At 40.8% G+C, this 18340-nt stretch overlaps 1 protein-coding gene across 1 annotated transcript; it reads right to left on the reverse strand.

Moving 5' to 3' along the window:
• Positions 1–71: 71 nt before the first annotated feature.
• lrrc56 (leucine rich repeat containing 56) lies at positions 72–17773 on the reverse strand. Its single transcript, XM_034176860.1, has 12 exons — positions 17600–17773; positions 16961–17048; positions 15675–15735; positions 14008–14104; positions 11269–11466; positions 5442–5613; positions 5158–5355; positions 4830–4897; positions 4527–4672; positions 2852–3036; positions 1033–1327; positions 72–267 (listed from the first exon to the last, which is right to left on the reverse strand). Exons 1-12 carry the CDS (start codon positions 17762–17764, stop codon positions 186–188), a joined length of 1755 nt encoding a protein of 584 aa, XP_034032751.1. The 5' UTR covers positions 17765–17773; the 3' UTR covers positions 72–185.
• Positions 17774–18340: the final 567 nt, after the last annotated feature.

Here is an 18340-nt window from a genome sequence, read left to right on the forward strand (position 1 = left end):
TAGTAAAAGTTTTTTTTGTTTCTGCTTTTCAGCTGTATTGCTAGAACTCAGAACCACAGACGATGGTCTAATCATCAGCACGATCCAGTGTCGGGCTGGCTGTGAGCTCCCTCTGCAGGACTGGAGTATGTGGTGTTGGTGATGTTTCTGCAGAGCTGCTCCGGCTGTATGACGACGACAAGTAATCAGTTCAATATCTGTTTGGCAAGTCTCGACATCATCTGGTGTTTGATGTGAGACTGTACACCGGATAAATCCGTCTTTGCACTGAAAGAAAGGGATCTCTCTTTAGCTTCACCATGCATAACTTAGGTAATTAACCAGAATTCAAACAACATTTCAACCACAATCAATTCTTTCAACAAAAATATAATAGAATCAGGCCAATACTTTCTAAAGTGCTGTAAAACCCATCCAAGCAGATTTCTGAACTGGATTCATTTTCTTGATATTGTCGGTATATTATTTCCAACATACCACACTAATTAACATCATCTTAAATTCAAAAAAAGTTATTCAACTATGGTCCTTTAAATTGTGTTATGTCTTCAGTGGAATAATATTGCTGACTTTTATGAGAGGGCATCTGATCAAAGGCCAAAACAGACACTTTGTGGCTAGGAGCCTTTTCACGGGGGTCAAAGTTCAAAGCAGGCATTAGACAAAAATAAAAAGTCAGGGTCAAATGAATTTAACAGCAAGAGTTGTCCTCTACCCTCAGATACTGAGACACCAGCAGCAGTTGACTATGTATGTTTTGCTGTTACCACGGTAACACTAAACTTTCTGTCAGTGTTCTATTAGATAGAAACTTGTATTTCGAAAACAATTTCTGGTGGTTCCTGAGATATAGTGTAATTTCCGCAGAAGCACATATGGACATACAGAATGAAGTGAGCTTTTAATTTGTCTTCTTTTGTCTTAGATTTGTTTGCCCTCTGGTTTACTCTAGTTAGTACTCATGTTGTGCAGTTTTAAATCTTACATGTAACTGTGTAGTATAAAACAGCTGTAAGATGTGTATCGCTGTACCGTGACTCCATAAGGCCTCCTCTTGAGGTAGTTTTTCCTGGTGGAAGAGGTGTGAGTGTGAGCAGGGGCAGCAGTGGTTCACTGGCGCTCATCTCTCCTGGGTTCCCCTGGATGGTCAGGCCTGTGTCGGCTCTGGTTGCAGCAGCTCTGAACGAGCACCCTGAGGTGCTGGAATGCAGTAAGGGCTCAGCATTGACCTGGCTAAGTAGGAGCCTACGTGCACGGACCCCTGGTGGCCTCCGATTAGCAGTAGGTGCCGTAGCGCTCAGAGGGGGAGATGGTGTCTTTGGTGTGTCTGAAGACAGAGACAGTTGAAACACATCAGGGACCTGCATCTGTGAAGCATGTCTGAAAATGATCAATTTAATACGAGGGCTGTCATTAAAGTTACGGTCCTTTTTATTTTTTTCAAAAACTATATGGATTTCATTCATATGTTTTTACGTCAGACATGCTTGAACCCTCGTGCGCATGCGTGAGTTTTTCCACGCCTGTCGGTGACGTCATTCGCCTGTGAGCACTCCTTGTGGGAGGAGTCGTCCAGCCCCTCGTCGGAATTCCTTTGTCTGAGAAGTTGCTGAGAGACTGGCGCGTTGTTTGATCAAAATTTTTTCTAAACCTGTGAGACACATCGAAGTGGACACGGTTCGAAAAATTAAGCTGGTTTTCAGTGAAAATTTTAACAGATTTTGAGGTGATTCTGTCGCTTTAAGGACTTTTCACGGTGCGAGACGTCGCTCAGCGCTCTCAGGCAGCGTCATCAGCCTGTTCAAGCTGAAAACCTCCACATTTCAGGCTCTATTGATCCAGGACGTCGTGAGAGAACAGAGAAGTTTCAGAAGAAGTCGGTTTCAGCATTTTATCCGGATATTCCACTGTTAAAGGAGATTTTTTTAATGAAAGACGTGCGGACGGGTCCGCGCGTCGGGACGCAGCCGCCGCGACGCTCCACCACAGGAAAAACACCTCTGTTGAAAGCCTTAAGGACAAGTTGGAACATGTCCTGCCTGTTAAACAATTTCTCATATACTCACTCCACTGAAAGCCATCAAAAGCCGCCTGGATTTTACAAATGGTTATCAACACGGAGGTGTTTTTCCTGTGCCGCCGCACCGCGTCGGCTGCGTCCCGACGCGCGGATCCGTCCGCACGTCTTTCATTAAAAAAATCTCCTTTAACAGTGGAATATCCGGATAAAATGCTGAAACCGACTTCTTCTGAAACTTCTCTGTTCTCTCACGACGTCCTGGATCAATAGAGCCTGAAATGTGGAGGTTTTCAGCTTGAACAGGCTGATGACGCTGCCTGAGAGCGCAGCGCGACGTCTCGCACCGTGAAAAGTCCTTAAAGCGACAGAATCACCTCAAAATCTCTCATCAGCTGTTAAAATTTTCACTGAAAACCAGCTTAATTTTTCGAACCGTGTCCACTTCGATGTGTCTCACAGGTTTAGAAAAAATTTTGATCAAACAACGCGCCAGTCTCTCAGCAACTTCTCAGACAAAGGAATTCCGACGAGGGGCTGGACGACTCCTCCCACAAGGAGTGCTCACAGGCGAATGACGTCACCGACAGGCGTGGAAAAACTCACGCATGCGCACGAGGGTTCAAGCATGTCTGACGTAAAAACATATGAATGAAATCCATATAGTTTTTGAAAAAAATAAAAAGGACCGTTACTTTATTGACAGCCCTCGTATAAGTTTTCTCTTAGATGCTTACTGTTGGTGTATCATTTGGGAAAAAGATTTTCAGGCTGATTGTTTGCATCACATTCATTATTTTTTAATAAAGGAAGATCAAATATGTTGATACTGACCTGGAGACAGAGACAGGAAAGAGGAATCTGATGACATAGTATCTTTAATGTCTATGTGCTCTTCTTCTTCTTCATCACTGCTATCACTCATAAAACTGTCTTCATCTTCACCTTCCCTATCACCTTCTTCACTATGCTGAATAGTCAGCACTTGTGGTATGTCTGTCTCAGTGGCCTGGATACGCCTAAAAAAATACAGGCAGAAATTTCAAATCTAACTGACAGTAGTTAACTCTATTGCAGTTTGTTCTTTTGAAATGATTTTAGCGCTTTCATTAAACAGAAACTAACAAATGAATAACAATGATATCCAAGTGTTGTTGAGCTTATTTGTTATTTTGTACAGTGGCAGAATCAGAAACAGAGCTCCACAAAGCGTAAAAGCAGCTGAAAATTACTCTGCATGTTGGAGACTCACCATAAAATCCAGTAAAAGAAAGACTGTAATATTTTCAGAGTAAGGACACATTGATAATTACAAGCTGTGGACGATTATGCTTATGTTGAGGTTGCCATTTGATTACCACGATCATTTTAAGAATACTGTAAAGAAGATCAGCCAATTCAAGAAAGCAGTGTATAATGTTTCAAGTAGCACAAGAAAATCTGGGATTACAGACTGACACACAGCTGCAGCTCTTTGATCAGCACATTATGTGGGTGTGAATGGTGGGGTTTTAAAGATTTATAATATGTTCAAGCTTTTCACAGAAAAAAATACTTTAAAAGTACATCAAGAACCCTGTTTCATACTTATTTTCAACCAAACCATAGGTGACAGTGGTAAGGAAAACCCCCTCTGGTGTTTTTTGAGGAAGAAACCTCAAGCAGACCAAATTCAGAGGGGTGACCTGACCCACTGCTTCTTTTCACTTGGTTCATGTGTTATTTGATGCTTGATTTGATATATGCTGTGTTTTGCCTCTGATAACCCAAGATGGGGTTAAAAGAGATACTTATTATTATTGTTGTTCTTGTTCAGGGATTCAGCAACACACACAAATTGTCTAAAATCATGACCATGAAGACATTCACTGGGTTTTCTTTGTTTATTTTCTTTCTTTTTTCTTCTTTTTTTTGTCTTTCAGCTGCCCATGGATTTGGTACAGACCTGCATTAGGATATGGTACAAGCTGTATGCTGGATGGCCTTCCTGACTCCATTCCTACATAGAGAAACATCAGCCTATGATGTTCCCAAGCCGTCTTCCAGTCAAGTAGTCATCAGTACCTACTCTGCTTTACTTCTACGTTCTGACAGGATTAGGTGGCAAGAAAGTCCTTCTCTGATTAGGACCCGATCCTGTCAGTTTATGAATGCAGGCCGTACTGCAATGAACAATGTCCAAATAGAACACAATCCAGTTCTGTTGCATGACTTATCATGGTTTGTCAAAGCAACATAGAGGTAATAAGCAACATTTATTTATGCATGGTGTGTTTCATGTTTGTTTTTTGCACAAAAAACTTATCTAAACTTTTTTTTTTTTAATTCCTTAATGATCAGCAACATTCAGGCCTTCTGTGACAGATGACTCAGTGTATGTGCGGCTTTTTTGGCTGCAAACATGAATTTCTCTTTTTAGGACACCTGACAATCTATACTAGCTTCACAATACCAGTGTATATTAGAGAAAATATTATTAAGAATTAAGATTTGAGGAAGCTAACATTACCTGTGGTGCTGTTGCTCCCTCCAAGCTCTAAGCTCAGCAAACACATCACTTTGGTCCCTCCCATCAAGTTCATCGTGGTCATATGTGTTTTCTGCTACATGGACAGGGAGGTTATGGTGGGTAAAGACAGATTCAGCAGGTGCTGTCTGTAGAAAATTAGTAAGAATGAGAAAAGGAGGTTTGAGAAGAGGCTAAAGTCACTGGATCAAAAGACATTTGCTGTTCCACTCAGTCCACAATTAACATTCTGCAATATGGTAAATCTGTTTATTTTGTTGCATAATGAACACACAAGCTCCATACCATCAATTTCTTTCGTTTTGCTCGAATAGCCTTCACAGGGTTTCCACAAAACACTATATTTCCAGCTCCTTAAAAAACACAAGGCAGAAAAATTTCAGGGCATTAAGTTGACTTCTGATGTAATAAAGGCCATTTGATGGCACTGTTGAGTCAAGATTGAAGTTTAACATTAAAAGAATCTGTCGGAGCAAACAATTTGGAGAGGTAAATGGGTTACATGAGTGGGTAGCGTTGTCACAACAGATATGGATAATCTAGTGTTTGTTACAGACACCAAAATCTCATTGTATATACATTAGTGTGGAGAAGAGCTTCTGTAGCATCTAACCATGTGTCAGGATGCTGGTCTCTGCTTCCACTACGGCTAGATCTGAGTCGGAAGAACCAGGTCTGGATGCAGGAGGAGAGAGAATTCCAGACCTGGTTGCTGATGTGGGTCTGGAGGACCAGACACAGGACAGGCTGGATGCAGGGTGTCTGGCAGAGCTGGGCCTGGTGGAAGTACATTCACCATCTACTGTGCCTTCTAGCAAGACAAAAATAAATAACTGGCCTATTAAATATACAGTTGTGCTTGAGTGTTCCATATCATCTGACTCAAAACACACACACCGTCTTCAACAAGAGCAGGGGAAGAGTTGCAGTCTCTGATGGAGTTTAGGAGAATAGCCCAGTCTTCTCCCATGGCACAGCTCAGCCTGCTGTCCTCCACCCGCACGCTGTCTAAGTAACACAGCTGAGGGATCAACTCCCTCACTGCATGCCGATAACTGTAGTATGCAGTCTGAGCATGGAGAGAGAAAGAGGAAGCACAGAAAAACGAGAAAGGGGAGACAGAGTGAATGAAATATGAAAAACTGCAGGATAAAACAGGCACTGGGCATTACAAGATACAGTGCCCTAGTATTGAAACACTTGGTATTTCACATATTTTAATATGTTTCTGACATTTCAAATACAAAAAGTCAAAAAAATACCTATATATATATGTATACTCAACAAAAATATAAATGCAACACTTTTGGTTTTGCTCCCATTTTGTATGAGATGAACTCAAAGATCTAAAACTTTTTCCACATACACAATATCACCATTTCCCTCAAATATTGTTCACAAACCAGTCTAAATCTGTGATAGTGAGCACTTCTCCTTTGCTGAGATAATCCATCCCACCTCACAGGTGTGCCATACCAAGATGCTGATTAGACACCATGATTAGTGCACAGGTGTGCCTTAGACTGCCCACAATAAAAGGCCACTCTGAAAGGTGCAGTTTTGTTTTATTGGGGGGGATACCAGTCAGTATCTGGTGTGACCACCATTTGCCTCATGCAGTGCAACACATCTCCTTCGCATCATCCGTGAAGAGAACACCTCTCCAACGTGCCAAACGCCAGCGAATGTGAGCATTTGCCCACTCAGGTCGGTTACAACGACGAACTGGAGTCAGGTCGAGACCCCGATGAGGACGACGAGCATGCAGCTGAGCTTCCCTGAGACGGTTTCTGACAGTTTGTGCAGAAATTCTTTGGTTATGCAAACCGACTGTTCCAGCAGCTGTCCAAGTGGCTGGTCTCAGACGATCTTGGAGGTGAACATGCTGGATGTGGAGGTCCTGGGCTGGTGTGGTTACACGTGGTCTGCGGTTGTGAGGCTGGTTGGATGTACTGCCAAATTCTCTGAAACGCCTTTGGAGACGGCTTATGGTAGAGACATGAACATTCAATACACGAGCAACAGCTCTGGTTGACATTCCTGCTGTCAGCATGCCAATTGCACGCTCTCTCAAATCTTGTGACATCTGTGGCATTGTGCTGTGTGATAAAACTGCACCTTTCAGAGTGGCCTTTTATTGTGGGCAGTCTAAGGCACACCTGTGCACTAATCATGGTGTCTAATCAGCATCTTGGTATGGCACACCTGTGAGGTGGGATGGATTATCTCAGCAAAGGAGAAGTGCTCACTATCACAGATTTAGACTGGTTTGTGAACAGTATTTGAGGGAAATGGTGATATTGTGTATGTGGAAAAAGTTTTAGATCTTTGAGTTCATCTCATACAAAATGGGAGCAAAACCAAAAGTGTTGCGTTTATATTTTTGTTGAGTGTATATATATATATATATATATATATATATATATATATATATATATATACATTCCTCAAACTCAAACTGAAAGCAAATCTCTTCAACTTGATATATATTAATTAAAAATATAAAAGCTGATGATGGTTTGCATAAGTAATGGAACGGTTTGGTATAACACCTGTAAATAATCAGTTCTATTGCCAATTTTCTTCAGACAAGTCAGGGGATGGATACATGAACATTTCCAAGTCACTGAATATGTCTTGGACTTTATTTACAGTGAGGAAAATAAGTATTTGAACACCCTGCGATTTTGCAAGTTCTCCCACTTAGGGGTCTGAAATTTTCATCTTAGGTGCATGTCCACTGTGAGAGACATAATCTAAAAAAAAAAAAAAAAAAAATCCGGAAATCAATAATAATTAATAATTAATTAATAATTTATTTGTATGCTACTGCTGCAAATAAGTACTTCAGCACCTGTGAAAATCAATGTTAATATTTGGTATAGTAGCCTTTGTTTGCAATTGCAGAGGTCAAACGTTTCCTGTAGTTTTTCATCAGGTTTGCACACACTGCAGCAGGGATTTTGGTTCACTCCTCCATACAGATCTTCTTCAAATCTTTCAGGTTTGGAGTTTCAGCTCCCTCCAAAGATTTTCTATTGAGTTCAGGTCTGGAGACTGGCCAGGCCACTCCAGGACCTTGAAATGCTTCTTACGGAGCCCCTCCTTAGTTGCCCTGGCTGTGTGTTTGGGGTCACTGTCATGCTGGAAGACCCAGCCATGACCCATCTTCAATGCTCTTACTGAGGCAAGGGGGTTGTTTGTCAAAATCTCACAATACATGACCCCATCCATCCTCCCTTCAATATGGTGCAGTCGTCTTGTCCCCTTTGCAGAAGAGCAATCCCAGAGTATGATGTTTCCACCCCCATGCTTCACAGTTGGTTTTCTTGGGGTTGTTCTCATCCTCTAAACATGGTAAGTGGAGTTGATTCCAAAAAGCTCTATTCTGGTCTCATCTGACCACCCTCTCTTTGGATTTGTCAATATTTACAGATTCATGGTGGAAAAAGCATTTAATTTCTGCTTCTCTAGCCAGCAAGCTGGCACTCACCATGTTGTTTACATGCTGCTAGGATGTGAAAGCTGAGCAGTGATTGGTTCAGACGGATCACATAGGGTTCCACATCTCAGTGAAAAAATTTTTTTTTCTCGCATTTATATCTCGCTGCTGTGCAGACTTTCTGAGTTGAACTCTATGAAATGTACTTTTGTATATTTTTAACAAAATTTTTCCGTAAAGATTATTTAGACCAATTTTACTGGAACGGAATGTAAAGAAGGATTTTTCATCCGATCGCCTATGGAGTAGACAGTTCTCAAAAGCTGAGTGACTGTGCAAGAAGGAGAAGAGTGAGGAAAGCCAACCAAGACACCCATATAACCCAAAAGAAGTTATATGTTTCTCTGCCTGTGATTGGAGAAATTGTGCATAGTGCATGTTTTGCATTTTGCATCCCCAGTTATATAGCTTCATGATGAAGAGGTATAGAGGAGCATTTTCTTAAAAATAACACCTGAAAGTTCAGATACAATTTGCCAGAATGTACATCAGGGATGCAAGCCTAGATTTGATGTTTTGGTGAAAGAAAATCCTGGTGAAATGAAATGTTACTCCATAACTATGGATGATCTAACCAAGAAGCACTACACAAAAAGAAAATAACAAGGGGCCAAGTACAGAACCTTGACGTGTTCCATATTTTACTGTGGAAAATTTGAGTAGAAGGTCTAAGGCGGAACACAAATGGATACATCAAGATTTTGAAAGAACAGCTCATGAGTATATTAGATATAAAACAGCCTTTGTGCCACTGTTTTTAACTTGGATCTGGTCAAAATAAAAACCTGTAATATACCTGATAAACATCAAATGAAACTGTGGACGTTCTCAACAAGAGACAAAAGACATGCAGCTACGCAGGTTAATAGCCAATACTACTAAAGTCCATAATGGGCACTTTGTACTGAGGTCTGGGCTTTTATCACGATGCACAGCTGAACGCGCGCGCACACACAGCGAGAGAGAGAGAGAGAGCGAGAGAGTCCAGTAGCCTAAATCACTGTGCTACTTTGCCATCAAATTAAACTTCGCCACTCCTGCCTTTACCAAACCACACACACATGGACTGAATGACACTGAGAGAACGTGAAGGACTGGCCAGGAGGAAATAAAAGAGAAAAGAAGAGGAGATGGAGGGCTGATTGAGAGGAAGTGAGCGGATGTGTGCACATTTGATGGAAAGAAAAAAACAAGAGCGATAGTTTAGGAAGAGAGCAAAACCAAGAACCCCTCAGTCACTACAAAGCACTGGCCTAATGCATATTCAGCTCAGCATCTCTTCTCATTGCCCCAGTTTCCTAATTAATGCTCTGCTGGTTGGTATAAATAAATACATTTGCAGTGGCCCAAAAACTCTCTGCATACTGTGTCTGGACTCAATGGAAATGGAAAACGCAGCTCCTGCCCAGCATATCTAGCTCCACTCCAATAGTTCCTTTATGTGTGGGACTGTTACTAAAAATTAATAACAACAAAAAAAAAAACAGCAACACCAACAAACATCCAAACTATTGTGGCCAAGTCTTTGGTACAGTTGTTTCAAGAGCAGATGGTTCCTACTTCAAGACCACCCCTACTCCATTCTTTACATAATGCATAGTTGTGTCAGGAAAGGAGTCCCATGTAAAATCAACATGCAGATCCATACGGAACCCCAAGTAAAAACATGAGATGTCAAACGCTTATTTACAGCCAAACTGAAAAAAGATAAAACTTGAATTGTGTTTGTGTCTTTCACCAACCAATCAATCAATCAATTTTTTTATATAGCGCCAAATCACAACAAACAGTTGCCCCAAGGCGCTTTATATTGTAAGGCAAGGCCATACAATAATTATGTAAAACCCCAACGGTCAAAACGACCCCCTGTGAGCAAGCACTTGGCTACAGTGGGAAGGAAAAACTCCCTTTTAACAGGAAGAAACCTCCAGCAGAACCAGGCTCAGGGAGGGGCAGTCTTCTGCTGGGACTGGTTGGGGCTGAGGGAGAGAACCAGGAAAAAGACATGCTGTGGAGGGGAGCAGAGATCGATCACTAATGATTAAATGCATAGTGGTGCATACAGAGCAAAAAGAGAAAGAAACAGTGCATCATGGGAACCCCCCAGCAGTCTACGTCTATAGCAGCATAACTAAGGGATGGTTCAGGGTCACCTGATCCAGCCCTAACTATAAGCTTTAGCAAAAAGGAAAGTTTTAAGCCTAATCTTAAAAGTAGAGAGGGTGTCTGTCTCCCTGATCTGAATTGGGAGCTGGTTCCACAGGAGAGGAGCCTGAAAGCTGAAGGCTCTGCCTCCCATTCTACTCTTACAAACCCTAGGAACTACAAGTAAGCCTGCAGTCTATGACCAACATCATAGTTGATATAATAGTGGTACTGATCTTTGTCCTAATGTCCGATATATCAAAAATTTGGACAGATGGATCGCTAACAAGTTTATGAATACTATTTAGCCAACATCTCAGCAACCACTTGCTGGTTCTTTGTCATATTCTATATGATGGTATGGTGACGTGCATCATAATATAGCCATAGCAGGAGCTATGGTACCTGCACACATTTTCCAAATTCAAACTTTAAGTAAATAAGGCAAAAATGTTTAAATTCAAAAACATACATTTTGAATGTGGACATTTACTGACCCCTGCTGGTTCTATGAAGATCACAATATTTTGCTTTCAGTAGATTGATATAAATCACATCAAATTAGAGTCAGTGCAATGCAGAAAGAGGCTACTGGCGTGGCTATGCCTGTCTGGCTGTCTGTCTGTCTGTCCGCAGTGATATCTTTACAACACAAAAAGTGATTTCAGCCAAATTTTATGGATAAACTCAGTAGACTGTTCTTTCGCAAGACAAGTCATGTCAAGGTCATAGCCCTAAAATCAATGTCACGTCAAAGGTCACTGTCTAGAATACATTACTGACTATACATGAGGAACTGCATGAAATACTAAAATAGTTTTCTGCATTGATTTTGCTCTCCCAGGGCAAACAAATGTATCAGACCTCCAATATCCAACCTGGTCGCACGGCAAGTCGTGATTCATCAGCACGAAATATACATTAATCTATTGGTTCGTGAATCAATAAATGCAAAAAAAGGAAGGAATGGGTAAATGCATTTTAACTGAATGAAAGTATAAAAAAAATGTCATTACTTCCATTTCATGTTAATCTGTTCTGGCTTGTCCAAATGTTTATAACAGTATATTATCCTACCTGTGTAGCAGCTGGGTTTGGTCGCACACACACTGGATTTCCCTCCAAGGTGAGTTTTTGAAGTTTGCCACACAACCCCAAATACTGAACCTGGACTAGGTCATCCACCTCATTCCCTTCCAGATCTAACAACTGCAGGTTCTCCAGCATGCCAACCTGGCTCAGGTCAGATACACTGTTATAGGCCATGTACAACTCCTGAAACAGAGACAGTGTAAACATGTCAGAAAGACAGAGACGGGGATCAAAGTCACAAAGATTATCAGACAGAAAATAATGCATTAAATCAAATCAAATCAATTTTATTTATATAGCGCCAAATCACAACAAACAGTTGCCCCAAGGCGCTTTATATTGTAAGGCAAAGCCATACAATAATTACGGAAAAACCCCAACAGTCAAAACAACCTCCTGTGAGCAAGCACTTGGCGACAGTGGGAAGGAAAAACTCCCTTCTAACAGGAAGAAACCTCCAGCAGAACCAGGCTCAGGGAGGGGCAGTCTTCTGCTGGGACTGGTTGGGGCTGAGGGAGAGAACCAGGAAAAAGACATGCTGTGGAGGGGCACAGAGATCAATCACTAATGATTAAATGCAGAGTGGTGCATACAGAGCAAAAAGAGAAAGAAACACTCAGTGCATCATGGGAACCCCCCAGCAGTCTAAGTCTATAGCAGCATAACTAAGGGATGGTTCAGGGTCACCTGATCCAGCCCTAACTATAAGCTTTAGCAAAAAGGAAAGTTTTAAGCCTAATCTTAAAAGCAGAGAGGGTGTCTGTCTCCCTGATCCGAATTGGGAGCTGGTTCCAGAGGACAGGAACCTGAAAGCTGAAGGCTCTACCTCCCATCCTACTCTTACAAACCCTAGGAACTACAAGTAAGCCTGCAGTCTGAGAGCGAAGTGCTCTATTGAGGTGATATGGTACTATGAGGTCCCTAAGATAAGATGGGACCTGATTATTCAAAACCTTATAAGTAAGAAGAATAATTTTAAATTCTATTCTAGAATTAACAGGAAGCCAATGAAGAGAGGCCAATATGGGTGAGATATGCTCTCTCCTTCTAGTCCCTGTCAGCACTCTAGCTGCAGCATTTTGAATTAACTGAAGGCTTTTCAGGGAACTTTTAGGACAACCTGATAATAATGAATTAGAATAGTCCAGCCTAGAGGAAATAAATGCATGAATTAGTTTGTCAGCATCACTCTGAGACAAGACCTTTCTAATTTTAGAGATATTGTGCAAATGCAAAAAAGCAGTCCTACATATTTGTTTAATATGTGCATTGAATGACATATCCTGATCAAAAATTTATTATTAACAAACAGAACACCCAAGCAGACACACCGTTTCCATGAAAAGTAGGAATTCCAAAAACAATTCCTGTCTCTGGGACAGATCCATGGTGGCAAGTGACAAGTGGAGAGTAATGGAGCCACCAGATGTCTCATACAGTGCATCCGGAAAGTATTCACAGCGCTACGGTTTTTCTGCATTTTCTTATGTTACAGCCTTATTCCAAAATGGAGTGAATTAATTTTTTCCCCTCAAATTTCTACTCACAACACCCCATAAAGACAAGATTAATTTTTTTTAGTGTTTGCAAATGTATTAAAAATTAAAAACTAACAAATTATATGTATGTAAGTATACATGTGATTTCTTAGTTTTTTAATTTTTAATAAATCTGCAAAAACCTGAAAAAAACAAAACAAAATGTGGAAACAGTGAAGCGCTGTGAATACTTTCCGGATGCACCTTACATGTATACTCGTATGTACATCTTCAAACGCTCATCTGGGATCGGGTCATAGGACCAGATGACACAACAACTCAAAATTTCCTCTAAAGTGACTTTAAGAAGCAAATTAAGATGGAACTTTAGAAATCTGCATACAAGAAGCCACAAAATAGTCTGGCTGGTTCTTTTCTGCCTTTTTAACCCATCTGAACCCAGTTACCATTAATGGAACTGAGGTGGACATTATGGATTACTACAAGTACATGGGTGTCCACATAGACAACAAACTGGACTATAAACACAGATGCTGTGTATAAGAAAGCGCAGAGCCGACTGTACGGCTAAGATCTTTCAATGTCTGCAGAAACATGTTGCAGATGTTTTATCACTAAGTAGTCTCCAGCATCATCTGCTACGCTGTAGTGAGCTGCCACAGCAGGCTGGAGGCAGCTGACATGAACAAACTCAACAAGCTCATCAGGAGGGCTGGCTCTGTCCTGGGTTGGAGCTGGAGTCTGTAGTGGAGGTGTCAGAGAGGAGGATGTTGAGAAAACTGCTCACCATCCTGGACAACACCTCCCACCTCCTGCATGTCACACTGACATCCTGTCAGAGCACCTTCAGCCAAAGAGTGAGGCCACCGTGGTGCACCACAGAGCGCAAAAGGAGGTCCTTCCTACCTGTGGCAATCAGACTGTATAACTCCTCCCCCCTTCTGCAGGATGAATACTGTACATAACGGTCAGAGTTTTCAGTTACTCAGAGCTATGTGCAATACTGTCAAACATCTTGTGCAAGTGTCTTTCAGTCATTTTGCATAAACATGTTGTATACTCATTATTCTGACTGTAAAAAAAAAAAGCAATGTTTACTGTTTTGGCACTGGCAAAACAATTTCCTTCGTGATTAATAAAGTTCTTTCTTATTCTTATTCTAATAATGATTTACTCAGTTGAACTACTCTAACATCTACCAAGACCTGGAACATAAGAAGTTTACCTTGAGAGATGATAATTTAGAAATGCCAGTGAGATCTTGCAGGCAGCAGTGAAGCATTGACAGCACCTGCAGGTGGGATAGGGTGGTTCCAAGGTCTCTGAGGAAACAAATGAGCATGATTAGGAGGCAGGGACGGGAACTGCGCAGCACTGTACATTATAGTTAAAGTTCAAATGATCTCTTTTTCACTTAAAATAGAGGCTTCTCCTCTCTTACCCAAGTTTCCACATCCTCACGCCTCACCCAGGACCCACTCCACTTCAAGACCAGTGTACCAGAGGCAACGGATGTCCTGCTGAGCCCAGTGTCAGGGTGGAGTAGACAGCTCAGTTTATTAATATTTGTAATTCTTTATTTCTCAAAGCTCTCTCAAGTAACCGTTTGACTTTCATGAACTTGGTGGTGTAATCAAGCTTATCAAGACCACATTAAAATCTTCGTGTTGATCAGGATCCAAGTATGGATTTTGCATCTTTCTTTCTTCAGTTAGATGACACATCTAAATTTCTGTCTAATGCTTCTTCTTTCTTTCACAGCAGATCATCTGACTTCATCTCAATCCACCCTGCCATCACTCTTCTTCACCTCTCTCTCACTGTTAGTGTGAATATTTGATCAAAAATATTTAAACTTGTCTGCCTTGACCACCTCCACTCCTTGCAACATCACAGGGCTCCCTCTCATTCACACCCATGTACTCCATTTTTCTCAGACTGACTTTCATTCTCCTTCTCTCCCGAACACATCTCCACCTTGTCTTGCTAGTCTCAACGTGCACCGATTTTCTTGAAACCTATCAGTACAATCCAGTAATGTTGTGAATCTCAATTCAACATTCATAGATTGCTCAGCTTTCTAGTTGCTTTACTTTTACTCAGTATTGGCAACACAGCTGTGACTGCAAATTGATCTGATTGCAATCACACAGAGCGTATTCCATGTCTTTTTCCAGAATATGAAAAGCAAACATGTCACAACATCCTTCATGACCTTTTTTGTAAAATGAACCTATGAGAAAAGCCAGACCACTGGTGTGTGATTTACAAGCAGCAATGTACACCTTCCAGAGATAAATGTTCTATTCAGGTTTGTGGTGGCTTACACTATCACAGAGCACCTGCAGAATAAACAAAAAATTTCTATCAACTGCAGATCCTTCTGACCTATGACCTGATCCAGTGCATTGGCTTTTAACGATTTTTCATGTCTCTTGTGTGCATATAGCCATTGAGAAGCATGACAGAAATCCCTTTGTTCAATCACTGTTCTGTGTAAACTTAAATTTATGGAAAAATTGGTCTTTTTATTTTGAAAGTCACAGTAATTAATTTGTGACAGGTGAAATGTGTCATGGTAGCAAGTGCAGTTTTGGTGAAAGCACGACTTGTTTCAGTATTTGCAACTGCTTGTGCTTGTCTACTATAAGAGTTACACCTTGTATGTGTGCTTAACTCTGAATACAATTGTGAAGAATAAGGAACATAAGTTGTGGGGTTGCTTGACCGAAGCCTGTTGTTGTTTTGTACTCCTGTGTACTGTCTGCTATGTAATGTTCTTGTACTATGGGATGTAAATTATGAAGGTGAATGTAGAGTGCTGTGAAACAGAATTTCCCTTTGGGAACAATAAACTAACTAACTAAGACAGATGTGTATCATTACACTTACCTTACTGACGTTATAATGCTGTTGTTCATTTTGAGCTGCTCCAGCTTTGGCAAGTAGGCACCTACAAGATGATCAGATAAAGAAGGCCATGTCTCTCTGTTTCATGTCACAATGGGGTGATTGTGTTTCTCATTTTGACTTAAACTGATCTGGATCTCTTTTATAAGCGACTCATCAGGATTTCATCCTCCATTTGCTGAAAGGAAGGTAGCCTAGAGCGGCGGGCACATCATGACTCACTCATGCACAGACAATGCTCCATCATGCCCGCACTCGTTACGCAATCCAGGATGTTCTGAAGACAAAGGTGAACGTAATGGAGTTTTTCCTGAACAATTATCAGCTCTGTCATCTTGCAGTTTATCTGGCACTAATAACACCTAGTCCAGGTACTCGTTTGCATCACAGCACCATTTCCATCTATCTCTCACTGGTGACTACACAGAATTTCAATGTTACTGTTTTTAATTAGTAAAATTCACACTTATGAGGCCAACATAGCCATTATGAGGGAGTGCCAAGGATTTGGGGGATACATGTAAAGTACAATCATTCTAATGAAGGTGATTCATGTAGGCCCAATTACAAATATAATGCAATGCTAAAATACTCTCGGCCGTATGAGCATGTAATCAATGAAAGAGTGTGTAGAAAGAATGTGACCTTTTGACCCCTTCGAATAGGTCAAGGTTACCCATCTTTGAACTTGTCAAGGTTTGTGTCCCAAGAATGCTCCCTGTGAATGTGAAGACCCTGGCAGTAATGGAATTGGAGTTATGTTGAGCACAGACAGGCAAACAGACGGACAGGTGGACAGACGTAAAGTCTGCGCAATACCCAATGGCCATATTTTGGCCTCAGACAAAAAGGAAAAAAAAAAAGATTCAAAATTCAAATAAGTGAGATTTACTGAGGCAAAGTGACAGCAAATTATTAAACAGACAGATTTTGATATGGAATGAAAAAAGAAATCATATATGGAGCGAGTGTTACTTCATCAAAACATATTAGAATATGCTGTGTTTATTGCCATTCTAGATTAGTAACATGATAGACATGAAATCACTCTTTTGGAGCGGGACATGCCTGTCTGTTTGTTGCTTTATTTTTATCTAACAGTGTTTACACACTGTGTGGGCAAAAATGATTAAAGTGCACTGAAGGAAACAACAGATGCAAACCAATCAAACATTCCATGTGTTAAGGAATAAGCTATGCAGAAATCTAGCGCCAGTATAGTAGGGTTTGTAATGCTGAGATATAAGTTAAACAGATGTGTGTCTCACCAGTCCTGCTCAGTGTGGTTTCTCGTGTGTCTACGCAGATCTCCAATGAGGTCACCTGAGCGAGGTCCTGAGTTCCACATAGTGACTTCTGAAAAGGACAGAAATCAAGTTAGGTCAAATGTGTTAACACATGTAACTTTTGAACTGTATGCCCAATTTTCAGAAATTAGGTACCACTGCATTCCTGGGAGCAAGCCAAGTTCATTGCACTAACATGGCATCAATTTCCACCATATTTTCTGTCATACTGGAGTTTTGTAAAATCCAAAAATAATTTCACATGTCACAGATTTTATCCAGTCTCTATAAAAATTGCCACAGTTGATCTTATGGCCAAGCCTGACAATTCTATTTATATGGCTGTTTGGTTTTTCAAAGTACTCATTTTTGACAGCCAACTGAATTCATAGACAAAGCCACCAAATAGGAAGTGAGATCACCTCTCAGCAATGCTCTGATGTATCAACACCAAACTTAGTGAGTGGGCTCAAGACCCCATTGTGAGGAAGCACACAATAAATAAATACATAAATAAATAAATGGTAACATCTAGCATCACTTTCAGCGGGGGATGCTCAGCCATAAGTTGCCCTATTTGATTGATAGTAATCCTATTTTACATGGTTTTAACCAACCCACCAGCGTTTCTGGAGAGAGGTAAGGCTCCACTGCTGGTTCAGATTCTTCACAGGGTTTGGAAGCAGGAGATGGGTTAATTAATCCTGATCCACTGAGTTCGGTCACCAGGACCCGTGCTGTTCCAGCCCGGGCTTCCTGGGCTACAGACACATGGCAGCAACTCATCCCTATGAACTACCTGAAATGAGCGTTTAGGTTTAATGTCTCTTCAGCAAAGAGGAAACGAGTTCTGGACAAGAAACCTAAGATTCAGAACACTAACATTCATTAATAAGTTAACAGTCCCTGCTAAAATCAGAACAATCGTAGGTAATGTATCCATAAATTCAGTTTTTACTTAGTTTTACCTTTGCGCCCCTTTTTTTCTTTGCAGGAACATTTAGTTTACATTTTACGGAATGAGTACACATTTCTTAAACGCAAAAGTTTGGGTGGCAACGACAGACAACTTCCTGGATACGGCACGTGATCCCGTGGATCTCTGGGATATGTAGTGTATGTTGCGCTATGGGAAACACGTTCCTTAACTACCAAAACAAAGAGAAGAAGATGAATAATACTGTGTTTTAGCCCTCACACACTGAAAACGTAAGTGTTAGGTATTTCATCAGTGTGTCAGCATAAAATCTGAAACATGCAAGCATTCCCGTTTCAAAAATAAATCAATAAATAAAAAATAATTTAAGTAATTCATTATCATGTTACCAACCTCATATATATATATATATATATATATATATA

The sequence above is a fragment of the Thalassophryne amazonica genome, chromosome 8 (genome assembly GCF_902500255.1).
Source record: "Thalassophryne amazonica chromosome 8, fThaAma1.1, whole genome shotgun sequence".
Taxonomy (NCBI): domain Eukaryota; kingdom Metazoa; phylum Chordata; class Actinopteri; order Batrachoidiformes; family Batrachoididae; genus Thalassophryne; species Thalassophryne amazonica.

Excerpts from the sequence above, each read along its gene's own strand:
- lrrc56 (XM_034176860.1), bottom strand. The coding sequence starts at position 17,764 with ATGAGTTGCTGCCATGTGTCTGTAGCCCAGGAAGCCCGGGCTGGAACA. Across the intron at positions 4,898-5,157 it reads GACCAGCATCCTGACACATG|GAGCTGGAAATATAGTGTTT; the intron begins GTTAGATGCTAC and ends GTGTTTTTTAAG. Across the intron at positions 1,328-2,851 it reads TTTCCTGTCTCTGTCTCCAG|ACACACCAAAGACACCATCT; the intron begins GTCAGTATCAAC and ends CTCTGTCTTCAG.